The sequence below is a fragment of the Delphinus delphis genome, chromosome 7 (genome assembly GCF_949987515.2).
Source record: "Delphinus delphis chromosome 7, mDelDel1.2, whole genome shotgun sequence".
NCBI lineage: Eukaryota > Metazoa > Chordata > Mammalia > Artiodactyla > Delphinidae > Delphinus > Delphinus delphis.
In genome coordinates, this window is record NC_082689.1 from 9,443,303 (window position 1) to 9,458,063 (window position 14,761).

Consider the following 14,761-nt stretch of genomic DNA (forward strand, 5'->3'; position numbering starts at 1 on the left):
AAGGGAAAGGTATAGAACATAATGTATAAGATTCTTCTTTTTGTGTTAACATATTTTGTATATATGCATAGACCATTTCTCAAAGGATATATATGAAACTGTTAATGATGGTTGTCATGGGAAATGGGAACATGGGATCAGAAGGAAACTTGTTTTTATCCTATACCTATACTTTTTTTTTTTCATTTCTAATTTTATTGATTTGAGTCCTCTCCCTCTTTTTCTTGAGGAGTCTGGCTAATGGTTTATCAATTGTGTTTATTTTCTCAAAGACCAGCTTTTAGTTCTATTGATCTTTGTTATTGTTTTCTTTGTTTCTATTTCATTTATTTCTGATCTGATCTTTATGATTTCCTTCCTTCTACTAACTTTGGGCTTCGTTTGTTCTTCTTTCTATAGTTCCTTTAGGTGTAAGGCTAGATTGTTTATTTGAGATTTTTCTTGTTTTGAGGTAGGCTTATATTGCTATAAACTTCCCTCTTAGAACTGCTTTTGCTGCATCCCATACGTTTTGGATCATGTTTTCGTTGTCATTTGTCTCTAGGTATTTTTTGATTTCCTCTTTGATTTCTTCAGTGATCTCTTGGTTATTTAGTAACGTATTGTTTAGCCTCCACGTGTTTGTGTTTTTTATGTTTTTATCCCTGTAATTGATTTCTAACCTCATAGCGTTGTGGTTAGAAAAGATGCTTGATATGATTTCAATTTTCTTAAATTTACTGAGGCTTGATTTGTGAGCCAAGATGTGATCTATCCTGGAGAATGTTCCGTATGCACTTGAGAAGAAAGTGTAATCTGCTGTTTTGGGATGGAATGTCCTATAAATTTCAATTAAATCTATCTGGTCTATTGTGTCATCTATTGTGTTTTGTGTTTCCTTATTAATTTTCTGTTTGGATGATCTGTCCATTGGTGTAAGTGAGGTGTTAAAGTCCCCCACTATTATTGTGTTACTGTCAATTCCCTCTTTTATAGCTGTTAGCAGTTGCCTTATGTATTGAGGTGCTCCTATGTTGGGTGCATATATATTTATAATTGTTATATCTTCTTCTTGGATTGATCCCTTGATCATTATGTAGTGTCCTTCCTTGTTCCTTGTAACAGTCTTTATTTTAAAGTCTATTTTATCTGATATGAGTATTGCTACTCCAGCCTCCTTTTGATTTCCATTTGCATGGAATATCTTTTTCCATCCCCTCACTTTCAGTCTGTATGTGTCCCTAGGTCTGAAGTGGGTCTCCTGTAGACAGCATATAGATGGGTCTTGTTTTTGTGTCCATCCAGGGAGCCTGTGTCTTTTGGTTGGAGCATTTAATCCATTCACGTTTAAGGTAATTATCGATATGTATGTTCCTATTGCCATTTTCTTAATTGTTATGGGTTTGTTTTTGTAGGTCCTTTTCTTCTCTTGTGTTTCCCACTTAGAGAAGTTCCTTTAGCATTTGTTGTAGAGCTGGTTTGGTGGTGCTGAATTCTGTTAGCTTTTGCTTGTCTGTAAACCTTTTGATTTCTCCATTGAATCTGAATGAGATCCTTGCCAGGTAGAATAATCTTGGTTGTAGGTTCTTCCCTTTCATCACTCTAAATATATCATGCCACTCCCTTCTGGCTTGTAGAGTTTCTGCTGAAAAATCAGCTGTTAACCTTATGAGAGTTCCCTTGTATGTTATTTGTTGTTTTTCCCTTTTGGCTTTCAACAACTTTTCTTTGCCTTTAATTTTTGTCAGTTTGATTACTATGTGTCTTGGCTTGTTTCTTCTTGGGTTTATCCTGCCTGGGACTCTCTGCACTTCCTGGACTTGGGTGGCTATTTCCTTTCCCATGTCAGGGAAATTTTCGACTATAATCTCTTCACATATTTTCTCGGGTCCTTTCTCTCTCTCTTCTCCTTCTGGGACCCCTATAATGCAAATTTTGTTGCGTTTAATGTTATCCCAGAAGTCTCTTAGGCTGTCTTCATTTCTTTTCATTCTTTTTTCTTTATTCTGTTCTATGGCAGTGAATTCCACCATTCTGTCTTCCAGGTCACTTATCCGTTCTTCTGCCTCAGTTTTTCTGCTACTGATTCCTTCTAGTGAATTTTTCATTTCAGTTATTGTATTGTTCATCTCTGTTTGTTTGTTTTTTAATTCTTCTAGGTGATTGTTTTTTAATTCTTCTAGGTCTTTGTTAAACATTTCTTGCATCTTCTCGATCTTTGCCTCCATTCTTTTTCTGAGGTCCTGGATCATCTTCACTATCATTTTTCTGAATTCCTTTTCTGGAAGGTTTCCTATCTCCACTTTATTTAGTTGTTTTTCTGGGGTTTTATCTTGTTCCTTCATCTGGTACACAGCCCTCTGCCTTTTCATCTTGTCTTTCTGTGAATGTGGTTTTTGCTTCACAGGCTGCAGGATTTTAGTTCTTCTTGCTTCTGCTGTCTGCCCTCTGGTGGTCTATACCTATCCTTTTTAAACTGAATCATCTTTTATTTTACTACATGCCTTTATTTGTGGTTTTTTTTTCATATCTCAAAAGTTAATAAAAAATGATAAAATATGAGAGCCTTACTTAGATCTGTCTTCCCTGCTCTGTAGCCCAGAGCAGGCTCCCATGCTTCTGCCCCTCTCCCACCTAACCCCTTACCCATAGAACCCGACCCCAGGTCTCTAGAAATGCTAGAGATTCAGGCTGAAGACAAGGAGCAGATGGTTAGGGAGAGCAAAGAGAAGAAGAATAGACTAAGAAATGGTAGCTAAGCATGAGAAAATGAAATCCCTGGTCAAAGGTTGAGATATGGGCCTCAAGAAAAGACCTAGAGAAAATGGATTATGGATCCATGGCATGCGGCCAGCCAAATTTGGGAGGAAGGTAAGGACCATTCTTTCCCACTTTCTGATTCCTGGCATACCAATATTCTTAGGATGTATAACTCAGGCCAATATTTCAGGATATTAGTATTTATTAATAATATCAATTTTCCATTATAGTTCCCATTTCAAACATTGTCCCATTCTCCCAATAAATCATCTAAACATCCATGGAAATTTCAATTCTTTGACATCTAAACTGTATCTCCCACATTTCCTTTCATATGCAATAGCAGAAATAAAAAAAAACTTTGTCATTTGGTTCAGGAAATATGGTTGTTGAGGTCATTTGGTTTTATCACAGAGATTTTTGTGGATTGGCCTATATACCTAACCACCACTTATAACTCATTGAAGATCTAAGCAACCAACTTAAAAATGGACAACAACTTATAAAATGGATACAAGTTGGAAAACAACTTATTTTTAGGTTGGATTCAACCTCAGTCCATGAGTGAGCACTTTCAATTGAGTTTATACAGGCACATTTTTGCCGTAAATTAAATTTTAAAAAATATTTCCTATAGCTAATTTTCTGGTTGTTCCAATCTATTTAGCTTAGGGGGGAAATATCTATAGATGTTTTCTCAGACTTTTAAAGGTCTCAGAGAAAAAAATTCAAACTTCATAGACAAATGGGCAAAGAGTATAACCAGGCAAGTTACAAAAAGAATATAAATGGCAATTAAACATGATGGGATTTTTACTAGTTTTCAGGAAAATGCTAATTAAACATGATACTATTTTCACCATCAGACTGGAACAGATGAAAAAGAGTAACAATATCTAATTAATGATGGCAAAGGGGTAAGAAAACTTACCCCTTAATATCCTGTTGGATGGTTATATTAATATTCAGTAGTTTAATATTTAATACACACTTTTTGGGAGAGCAATTTGTGAGTATAGCGAAGTGACTGGCATCTTATTTAAGTTGTCAGTCAGAATTGAAATATGGTGACATCAAAATATTAATGAAGTCTCATTTTATGAACAAACATGGAAATAATGTAAATCACTCAACTTAAAATTCTTTCAAAAATAGCATAATTATAAAGTTGGCATAATTACAGAGGTCAAATGAGTTGTAGATGGCATTTGTGCTACATCCTTGACAGTGCTACTCAAGCTGGTTAACAGAAATACCATCTTTGTCAAGTTAACCTTGACTTACACAAGGTTTTCAAGAATTCACCCCTCAAATAATATAATCCGTACCTATCAAAATTTATAATGTAAATATCTTTGGACCTAGCAATTCTACAACTAAGAATCTATGCTATTGACATTCTCACATAATTGTGCAAAGATAAACACGTCCCAGAATGTACCTAAAGGCTTTTGAAAATGCCCATTAGGGACCTCCCTGGTGGCCCAGTGGTTAAGAATCTTCCTGACAATGCAGGGGACGTGGGTTCAAGCCCTGGTCTGGGAAGATCCCACATGCCATGGAGCAACTAAGCCCGTGAGCCACAACTACTGAGCCTGCACTCTAGAGACCGTGAGCCACAACTACTGAGCCCACGTGCTGCAACTACTGAAGTCTGGGGGCCGAGAGCCCATGCTCCACAAGAGAAGCCATCGCAATGAGAAGACTGCGTACCGCAATGAAGAGTAGCCCCCGCTGACTGCAGCTAGAGAAAGCCCGTGCAGCAACAAAGACCAAACACAGCCCAAAAAATAAAAAAAACTTAAAAAATTTTAAAACTTGTAATAGCTAGAATTTACTGAGTTCTTATCATATGCTAGACAAATTCTAAGCACTTCATTCAATTAATCTTCATAAGGACCCTATGAAGTAGATGCTATTATTATTTCCATTATCGACCGTTGAGGAAACTGAGATCCAAACTGATTAAATAATTTGCCCAGGGACTTCCCTGGTGGTCCAGTGGTAAAGAATCCGCCTTCCAATGCAGGGGACTCGGGTTCAATCCCTGGTCAGGGAACTAAGATCCCACATGCGTGGGGCAACTAAACCCATGCACCACAACTACTGAGCTTGTGCACCTCAATGAGAGAGCCGCGTATTGCAAACTACAGAGCCCATGCACCCTGGAGCCTGCGCACCACAACTAGAGAGAGAAAAAAACCCGCACGCCACAACTACAGAGAAGCCCGCACACCGCAGTGAAGAGCCCTCACTGCAATGAAAGATTCCGCATGCCTCAATGAAGACCCTGCGTGCCGCAACTAAGACCCGACACAGCCAAGAAAATAAAGAAAGAAATAAATAATTTGCCCTATGTTACATACCTAATGGATTTGGAGCCAGAGTTTGAACAGAGGTAGTCTGTATTAAGCAACACCCTTAATTGCCATGCTAAGAGTTCTCTATACTTTGTAGTGTAGGGATGACTTTTAAAATAATAAATATATGATTTTTGTCTTTTAAAAATACAAATCTGGGGGCTTCCCTGGTGGCGCAGTGGGTGAGAGTCCGCCTGCCGATGCAGGGGACGCGGGTTCGTGCCCTGGTCCGGGAAGATCCCACATGCCGTGGAGCAGCTGGGCCCGTGAGCCATGGCCGCTGAGCCTGAGCCACCAAAAAAAAAAAAAACAAAAAAAACAAATCTGGGACTTCCCTGGTGGTCCAGTGGTTAAGACTCCACGCTTTCAATGCAGGGGGCGCAGGTTTGATCCCTGGTCGGGGAACCAAGATCCCACATGCCGTGCTGTGTGGCCAAAAAACAAACAAACAAACAAACAAAAAAAAGAAATCTAGAAAAAAGATCAGCAATGTTTTTGATTTTATAATTTAGGTTGTTGTGACATATATCATCATGGTAGGCAGTCTTCCCCACCCCTTCAGATGTCCTACATCCTAATCTCCAGAACCTGTGACCTTACATGGCAAAAGGGACTTTGCAGATGTGATTAAAGATCTTGAGATAGCGAGATAACCCTGGATGAACTGGGTGGGCCCAACATAATCATAAGGGTTCTTAGAAGGAGAAAAGGGAGGCAGAAGGGTCAGAGTCAGAGAAAGAGATGTGAACCCAAAAGCAGTGTCAGGATGAGAAAGACTGGACTGCCCATTGCTGGCTTTGAAGATGATGGCAGAGACCATGAGCCAAGGAACAGGCAGCCTTTAGAACCTGGAAAAGGCAAGGAAATGGACCCTCCCCTAGAGCCCCCAGAGGGAACACAGTCCTACCAACACTTCGATCTTAGCCCAGTGACACTTAGGCACTCCAAAAATGTAAGGTAATACATTTTTATCATTTAAGCCACTAAATTCGTGGTAATTTGTTACACCAGCAATAGGAAACCAATATAATCATTAATTATTAACTTAATAAAGATACACTCTGCTTACAGATTATAGGACTTTTGCTACCTGGAAAGTACAAATTTTGTTATCGGCTGAATTGTGCCCTCCTCGCCTCCCCCAGATTCATATATGTAAGTCCTAAACCCCAGTACCTTTGCCTGTGACTCTCCTGGGAGATGGGCCTTTAAAGAGGTAATTAGGAAGAGTATTTGAAAGACTAATGGAAACACTAAAAAAATAAAATAAAATAAAATAAATAAAGAGGTAATTAGGTTAAATTAGGTCATATAGGTGGGCTCTAATCCAATCTGACAAGTACTTTTTTTTTTTTTTTTTTTTTTTTTTTTGCGGTATGCGGGCCTCTCACTGTTGTGGCCTCTCCCGTTGCAGAGCACAGGCTCCGGACGCGCAGGCTCAGCGGCCATGGCTCACGGGCCCAGCCGCTCCGCGGCATGCGGGATTCTCCCGGACCGGGGCAGGAACCCATGTCCCCTGCATCGGCAGGCGGATTTTCAACCACTGCGCCACCAGGGAAGCCCTGACTAGTACTCTTTAAAAAATATATATTTATTTATTTGGCTGTGCCTGGTCTTAGTTTTGGCATGCAAACTCTCAGTTGTGGCATATGGGATCTAGTTCCCTGACCAGGGATGGAACCCGGGGCCCCTGCATTTGGAGCGTAGAGTCTTAGCTGCTGGACCACCAGGGAAGTCCCATGACTAGTATTCTTATGAGAAGAGGAAATTCAGACACACAGAGAGACCCCAGGGAGGGGCATGCACACAGAGGAACACAGTTCAGATTCTGGTTTTGTTGAAGGATTAGATCGAACATGTAAGAGAAAGAAAGGAACCAAGGATACCTCTAGGATTTGGGGCCTTATTTTTTGGCAGAGGAAGGATCAGGAGCTATTTTTGGACACCTTACCTTTGAGAGCCTGTTAGACACATTAGTGCAGATACCAAGGGGGCAGCTAGATAAATATCTGAGTGTGGAGTTCCGGGGAGAGGTGCAGGCTGGAGATACCAATTTGGGACTCATCCCCTTATGGGCAGCATTTAAAGCCAGACACTGGATCCGATTCCCCAGGGGGTAAGTACAGACTGACAAAAGAAGAGGCACTAGAGCTGAACCCTGGGCCCCAACATTTAGATCTGGAGATATGAGAAGGACCCAGCAAGGAGACCAAGAAGACGCCGGTGAGGCAAGAGGAGGACCAAGACCGAGGTGCTCCCGGAAGCCAGGGAAGAAAACGTCACCCCTGAATTAGTGTTGCTGAGAGGCCAAGGAAGCAAGAGAACACGGTTCTTGTCCTCTGTCAGGACTGACACCAAGGCTGACCCGGATTTCTAGAAACGTGCTGCTAGTGTTTAGGATGTTAGCAAGAGAAGACTTTGGATGAAAAAACTTTGGGGGGATCTTGGGAATATGATAAGTAGGGGGTGGGGCAAAATAAATCCAAACATCCTAAACTTAATAACAGCAAACAACGATTAAGAGCTGATTCTCTATTGTGCGCCTTTCTAAATACCTTTCATGTGTCAGGTCATTGAAAGCTCAAAGCGACCACATCGAGTAAGCATTTGACCCTCAGATATGAGGAGGAAATGGGCTCACGGAGGGGGTTACAGAACCCGGCAGAGGCAGCAGAGATTCTAACCTGGCCCTGAGAACAGTAGGTCTGTGTACATTTTTGGCCACATTTTGAGTATTATTGAACTGGGTTATGGGTACATGGGAGTTTTTTAAAAAAACATTCTGTCTACACTTTATGTTTGAAATCTTCACATTGAGAAAGAAAAAAACAAAGGGGAAATTGAAGGGCAATTTCTATTATTAAGTCCAAATGCTACTTGATTAAGACTGCTTCTCATGAAAACCTAATTCTAACCCCTGAGCCCCGCTCTGTGCCACAGCGCACCCCTCTTCTGGGCTTTCTGAGGGATTCCCTAAGAACTGAGGGGGAAGAGAAGGAAGAACAACAGTGTTGGTTGGAGTTTTTCCCTCTGCCAAGACTCCAGTGCTGTAGGAAGGCTACAAAGTGAGACGCAGATGCCTTTGAACTTGCCAGGCCAATTTAATTTGGTATCTCTGTGCTGTTCCTGGCGTGAGACTGCAGCTCTCAAAACTGCAATTTTAAAAGCCTGTTTGGGTGTATTCCTCCACTGAATTCCGCAACTCTCCTCTCTCCATGCGGGTGGGGAGCCAGCAGACTCTCTGTCAGACTCATAAATTCCCGCTTTCTTGTTTATTCTTCTGGGATCAGGAAACCCACAAGTGGTCATCCTGAAGCTGATGTTGCCCCACCCTCACCGTCAGTGTTTTGTTAGGGGGCAAGGGTGTCAGAGACGCAAGAGACAGGTGTTGGCCCTTAAGCCTCTACTCAAGAGACGATCACCTCCCATCTCTCTGGCCCAAACCCACATCTCCAGGTTTCTGTTGAAGTCAATCAGAAAAATCCCATGGTCTGTCAACAAATATTCAGCACTCCCTAGACATATAGCTCTGGATTACGTACTGTTGTGCTTAGAAAATAAAACGGAACCTAACTTGAAAACAAAATGTGTTTTATAGAAGTTTACTTTATAGTTATCTGGGCAGAAACCTGTCTATCCCACAATTAAATAAGCAAGGCCTGCCTAGACTGATTTTTATTCAATGAAAAGTGGGCAGTCTTTCTTCAACATGGTTCTTTTCAAGCCAATAATGAATTTTATAAATACTTTCTATAAAGGAGTTAACAAAATAAGATGTGTATAGTATCAAAACCTGAGTGCAATCAATCCAGATGTTTAACTATTTAAGGAAGTAAAACCAAACCAAACCTACTCTCTCTCTTAAAAACCAACTATTACATGCTATAGTGCTAAATAAGAGAAAGTCTTTAACAACACTGATTATCAAAGATCCACCCAGAGCGTGCCTTTTAAAAGTAAGATGTTGGACTTCCCTGGAGGCGCAGTGGTTGAGAATCCGCCTGCCAATGTAGGGGACACGGGTTTGAGCCCTGGTCCAGGAAGATTCCACATGCCGTGGAGCAACTAAGCCCATGCGCCACAACTACTGAGCCTGCACTCTAGAGTCCGTGAGCCACAACTACTCAGCCCGTGTGCCACAACTACTGAAGCCCACGTGCCTAGAGCCTGTGCTCTGCAACAAGAGAAGCCAGCACAATGAGAAGCCCACGTGCCACAACAAAGAGTAGCCCCTGCTCGCTGCAACTAGAGAAAGCCCGCGCACAGCAATGAAGACCCAACGCAGCCAAAAATAAATAAATAAATTTATTTATTTTAAAAATAAATAAATAAAAAATAAAAGTAAGATTTTGGGAGGACTTCCCTGGTGGTCCAGTGGTTAAGAATCCACCTTCCAATTAAGGGGATGTGGGTTTGATCCCTGGTCAGGGAACTAAGATCTCACATGCTGCGGGGCAACTAAGCCCACATGCTGCAACTACTGAGCCCACACACCACAACTAGAGAGAAGCCTGCACACTGCAGCGAAAGATGCCGTGTGCCGCAACTAAGACCCAACGCAGCCAAAAGTAAATAAATAAATATTTTTTAAAAACAAACAAAAAATAAATAAAATGAAATTTAAATAAGATTTTTTTTTTTTTCTATTCTCAATGCTTAGGCCTGGCAATGTCAGTAGTTAGCTGTGGGACCTGGGAAAGTCACATCCATTCTGAATCTCATTTGAGAAAAAGGAATAATACTATTTATTACACAAGAATATTATAATAGCAAAATGAGAACATGTATATGAAAGTGCTTGATATTATTATTATTTTTTTTTTTTTGCGGTACGCGGGCCTCTCACCGTTGTGGCCTCTCCCGTTGCGGAGCACAGGCTCCGGACGCGCAGGCTCAGCGGCCATGGCTCACGGGCCCAGCCGCTCCACCGCATGCGGGATCCTCCCGGATCGGGGCACAAACCCGTGTCCCCTGCATTGGCAGGCGGACTCCCAACCACTACGCCACCAGGGAAGCCCTGATATTAATAGTAATAACATTGTTAATTACTCATAATAAAATAAGGATCTCTAAAGTGCCTTCTAGCTTTAAAAGCTTATTATTAAGGAATAATTATTGAAGAGTTTAAAGAGAGTCCTTTCAGAGACACATACTGAAATAGTTTAGGATGAAGTGATGCAGCAACTGAGATTCACTTCAAAATCCAGTGAGAACAGTAGGTCTGTGTACATTTTTGGCCACATTTTGAGTATTATTGAACTGGGTTATGGGTACATGGGAGTTTTTTAAAAAAACATTCTGTCTACACTTTATGTTTGAAATCTTCACATTGAGAAAGAAAAAAACAAAGGGGAAATTGAAGGGCAATTTCTATTATTAAGTCCAAATGCTACTTGATTAAGACTGCTTCTCATGAAAACCTTGATATTAAAAGAAATGGTAGAGATTTTAAATGAATGCCAAAATGCATAAGAATTCAAACAATTGATAATTTGAATTTTTTAATTAATTTATTTGGCTGCGTTGGGTCGTCGTTGCTACGTGCCTGGGCTTTCTCTAGTTGTGGCGAGTGCGGACTATTCTTCGTTGTGGTGTGTGGGCTTCTCCCTGCGGTGGCTTCTCTTGTTGCGGAGCACAGCCTTCAGTAGTGGTGGCACGCCGGATCAGTAGTTGTGGTTCGCAGGCTCTAGAGCACAGGCTCAGTAGTTGTGGTGCATGGGCTTAGTTGCTCCACGGCATGTGGGATCTTCCCAGACCAGGGCTCAAACCCATGTCCCAGGCTTTGGCAGGTGGATTCTTAACCACTGCGCCACCAGGGAAGTCTCATAATTTGATTATGTTTTTAAATAATCTTTTTTTTTAACATCTTTATTGGAGTGTAATTGCTTTACAGCCATCATTGAATAATCTTTTAACTTATTTTTAACTAAAGGAAACCCGTTTTAATTAAATATTGAGTTAAAAATTTATATTTACTACATGATTTAAGACTATTAACGAAATCTACACGTTAACCTGGAAACTTAAATGCTTAAAGATTTTTTCCCAAAAGAAATTTCAGGATATGTTAACGATTTTCTGCCTTTTAAGATCCCAATGTTCTATCATATCTGTTATATCCAATTAAGTACATAATTACATATCATTTCAAATGATGAGATACTGGATACTTCACTGACAAAATCTGTCACTAACTAAAGAGAACTTAAGAGCAGCAAGTATACATAATATGTCCCCTTCCTTACCCTGAAGATGTGAGTTCCTTAGGAAGTCTTCATGAGTTTCTTTTGTTTCTCCAGGTTTTGCTGATCTATACTCACTCCTCAGAGAGATCTTCCACCATCTAAAGGTTACCTGTAATTGAACAGATAGAAAGCGAGATGAACTAAAACTGATTTCAATACCAACAGCTGTGTTTAGGTCTGGGGTTTTAAAAAAAATCACCATCATGGAAGGCACATAAGGCTGTGTGTCCAACAGCAGGTATAACTTCACAAACTGGCATCACATCAAATTAGAAGTGAGGTCTGTGCATCAGTGAACATTTTCCTTAGAAATTAGGGGCACAAAACCAAAGTGCTGGAAGGAATCTTAAAAATCTCTCAAGTCAATTGGTGTTAAATCACCCGGAGCCAAATGGCTAGCTGCTCCTGAGAACAGAGGTTCTTTACCTTTGGGGGCCATTTCCAAAGTAATTGCTTAGTTCTCCTCCTCCCTTCCCTGTCTACAGAGCAGACATGAGGAGTGGATACTTTTCTCGTGGAGAGAGACAGGCACTTGGATAGAGCCAGGAAAAGCACCATCATGCCTTGACTGATGCATCAGAGTGTCATTACCCAAGACACTTCTTGGTAATGGATCTGCTGACAGTGCATTTCACTTCTGTGAGCATTTTGGTTTATCAGAAGCAAACCTCATTTCCATGGTTATGGACTGCACTTAGTTTCTATGTTGATTTCATAGCAGTGTCAACCAAACTCTTCCTGCTGTAGGGCTCCCAGGGAAAAGATGGGTAAGGAGACAGACAGTGCTGAGAAACTGCTTGGCTTCCTAGTTCTGGTTTCTTTCCTCGTTGGCATTACCATGTAAGGTTAAAATTTGTTCAGCTCAGGCTTCCCTGGTGGCGCAGTGGTTGAGAGTCCACCTGCCGATGCAGGGGACACGGGTTCGTGCCCCAGTCCGGGAAGATCCCACATGCCGCGGAGCGGCTGGGCCTGTGAGCCATGGCCGCTGAGCCTGCGCGTCCGGAGCCTGTGCTCCGCAACGGGAGAGGCCACAACAGTGAGAGGCCAGCGTACCGCAAAACAAAAACAAACAAACAAACAAAAAAATTAGTTCAGCTCTACCCAACGCAAAATTGTTAAGTAGGTGAAACTTGCTAAGAGGGCTCCCTTTATTTAGTTTCCTCTCCCCCATCCCCAGCCACCCAACACTCCCCGTGGTCCTCACAGGTCCTGGGTGCACCTCCTTGGGCTACTGCCTTGGGAGCCTCCTTGGGAGCAGAGGGAAAATATATACATACGTAGGTTACAAAACTCCATAATCTCAGAATATTGTCGTCGCTGATTCCTTTCAGAAAATCCCTTCGCCTGCCACTTTTGTTTTTTTCTCAGCATGAGGCTCACCAAAATCACCCTCTTTAGTATCTTTCTGCCCCATCTCCAGAGAGTTAAGGGTATATCAGTCTACTAGGGCTGCCATAAAAAAATATCACAGACTGGATGGCTTGAACAACAGAAATTTATTCCCTCACAGTTCTGGAGGCTGCAAGTCCAAGATCAACGTGTTGGCAAGTTTGGTGTCTCCTGAGGCCTCTCTCCTTGGTTGCAGATGCCACCTTCTCACTGTGTCCTCATGTGATCTTACCTCTGGGTATGTGCATCCCTGGTGTCTCTTCCTCTTCTTATAAGGACACTGGTCATATTGGATTAGGGCCCCACACTGATGACCTCATTTAACCTTAATTAGTTCTTGAAAGGCCCTATGTACAAATACAGTTACATTAAGGATTAGGGTTTCAACATAAGACTTTAAAGGGGGGAACACAATTTGATCTATAACCAAAGGGTATCAGGTATTACAGGAGAAAGAGCATGACTTTTGGAGCAAAGAAGGACTTGGCTCATCTATTTAATCTCTCTGCACTTCAATTTTCCTTTTCATCTCCTTCTATTAAGTATTATTAAAATTAATATTAAGGGCTTCCCTGGTGGTGCAATGGTTAAGAATCCACCTGCCAGTGCAGGGGACACAGGTTCGAGCCCTGGTCTGGGAAGATCCCACATGCCGTGGAGCAACTAAGCCCATGAGCCACAACTACTCAGCCTGTGCTCTAGAGCCTGCGAGCCACAACTACTGAGCCTGCATGCCACAGCTACTGAAGCCCGCTCATCTAGACCCCATGGTCTGCAACAACAGAAGACACTGCAGTGAGAAGCCCACGCACTGCAACGAAGAGTAGCCCGTGCTCACCTCAACTAGAGAAAGCCTGCTTACAGCAACGAAGACCCAATGCAACCAAAAATTAATTAATTAATTAACATTAAATATTATAAATAATATCCCCTTGCTATTGGATGAAGATGCCAGGTCATCTGAATCTAATGCAACATTCTTTATACACATAATCTAGAACTTTTAGAACTAGTTGGGAAGTCAGAAATAATTATGTCCATTTCCTGTGACTCATGTGAGGAAAATATTTCAAACAGGTTAAGTCAGAAGTGATAGGTGTCCCTCCCTACAACCACACGACCAGATGTTATGTTACAATTAAATTCTGACATAAGAAAGACAGACACCACAGGAGTCCAAAACATGTTTCTAGAAGCTCAGTGGGGTGCCCCCTCCCATCCACTCTGGCACCCTACAGGAACCTTCTCAGGAAAGTTTCTCTCTGGGACAAGAGCACCTAAATTATAATGACCTAATCAGCTACCCCTCTAGCTAGATCAAGCAACTAAATTGTGAGTTAAGTGTAAGATTTTGGAATGCATGTAGTTCTAGACAGGGCGTAACCCAGAAACATTTAGCTACAGAGCTTACTTCTTACATTGTTCAAAAAAAAGGCAGACAGACACTTGTACAATCTTATTTGTCAGCTTCATATCTTGCACATCATCCATTTCACCAATTAAGAATTATTTCTGACATTTCTTCTGCTAATGAATTAGCCCTCTGGTACTGATTGAGAAGGCAATGTTCAAAGTGCTTGCTGTCATGGCCTCTAGAGGGAGACTCCTCAGGACACAGACTCAAGTTACCTTGCACACACAGGCAAGCATACTACTGGCTCCTCTGAGGTATTTAAGGTAAATGCCTAAGGATATAACACTTGCCTAAGGAAACGCGGCTGGTTAAAACCAGAACCCAAGCCTCCTCACTATTAACTCTTCAACACAGGGTTTGTTCTGAGTCACGAAGCTTTCTTTACGTACAACCTGCATACTATAACTCATCAGACCACCTCCACAGAGCAGTACACAGAAATATGCGCCTCAGAACCACAACTGAGCCTAGTCAAGACTCTTATGTTCTACATACTGTACTTATTAAAACAGAAAAAGATATGAGACAGATATTTTCTAACACTTACTGTCTCTCAAATTTTAAAGATTTTTTTTTAAGTGACAAAACCCAATATTGGTGAGGACAAAAAAAAA

At 41.5% G+C, this 14,761-nt stretch overlaps 1 protein-coding gene across 1 annotated transcript in view; it reads right to left on the reverse strand.

The window, feature by feature from the left end:
• The window catches only part of FBXO36 (F-box protein 36), a 101,666-nt gene that overhangs the window by 32,324 nt on the left and 54,581 nt on the right, over nt 1-14,761 (reverse strand). The window contains exon 2 of the mRNA XM_060015979.1: nt 11,345-11,453. Coding sequence (XP_059871962.1) covers nt 11,345-11,453 — 109 coding nt within the window. The remainder of the gene's footprint in view (nt 1-11,344; nt 11,454-14,761) is intronic.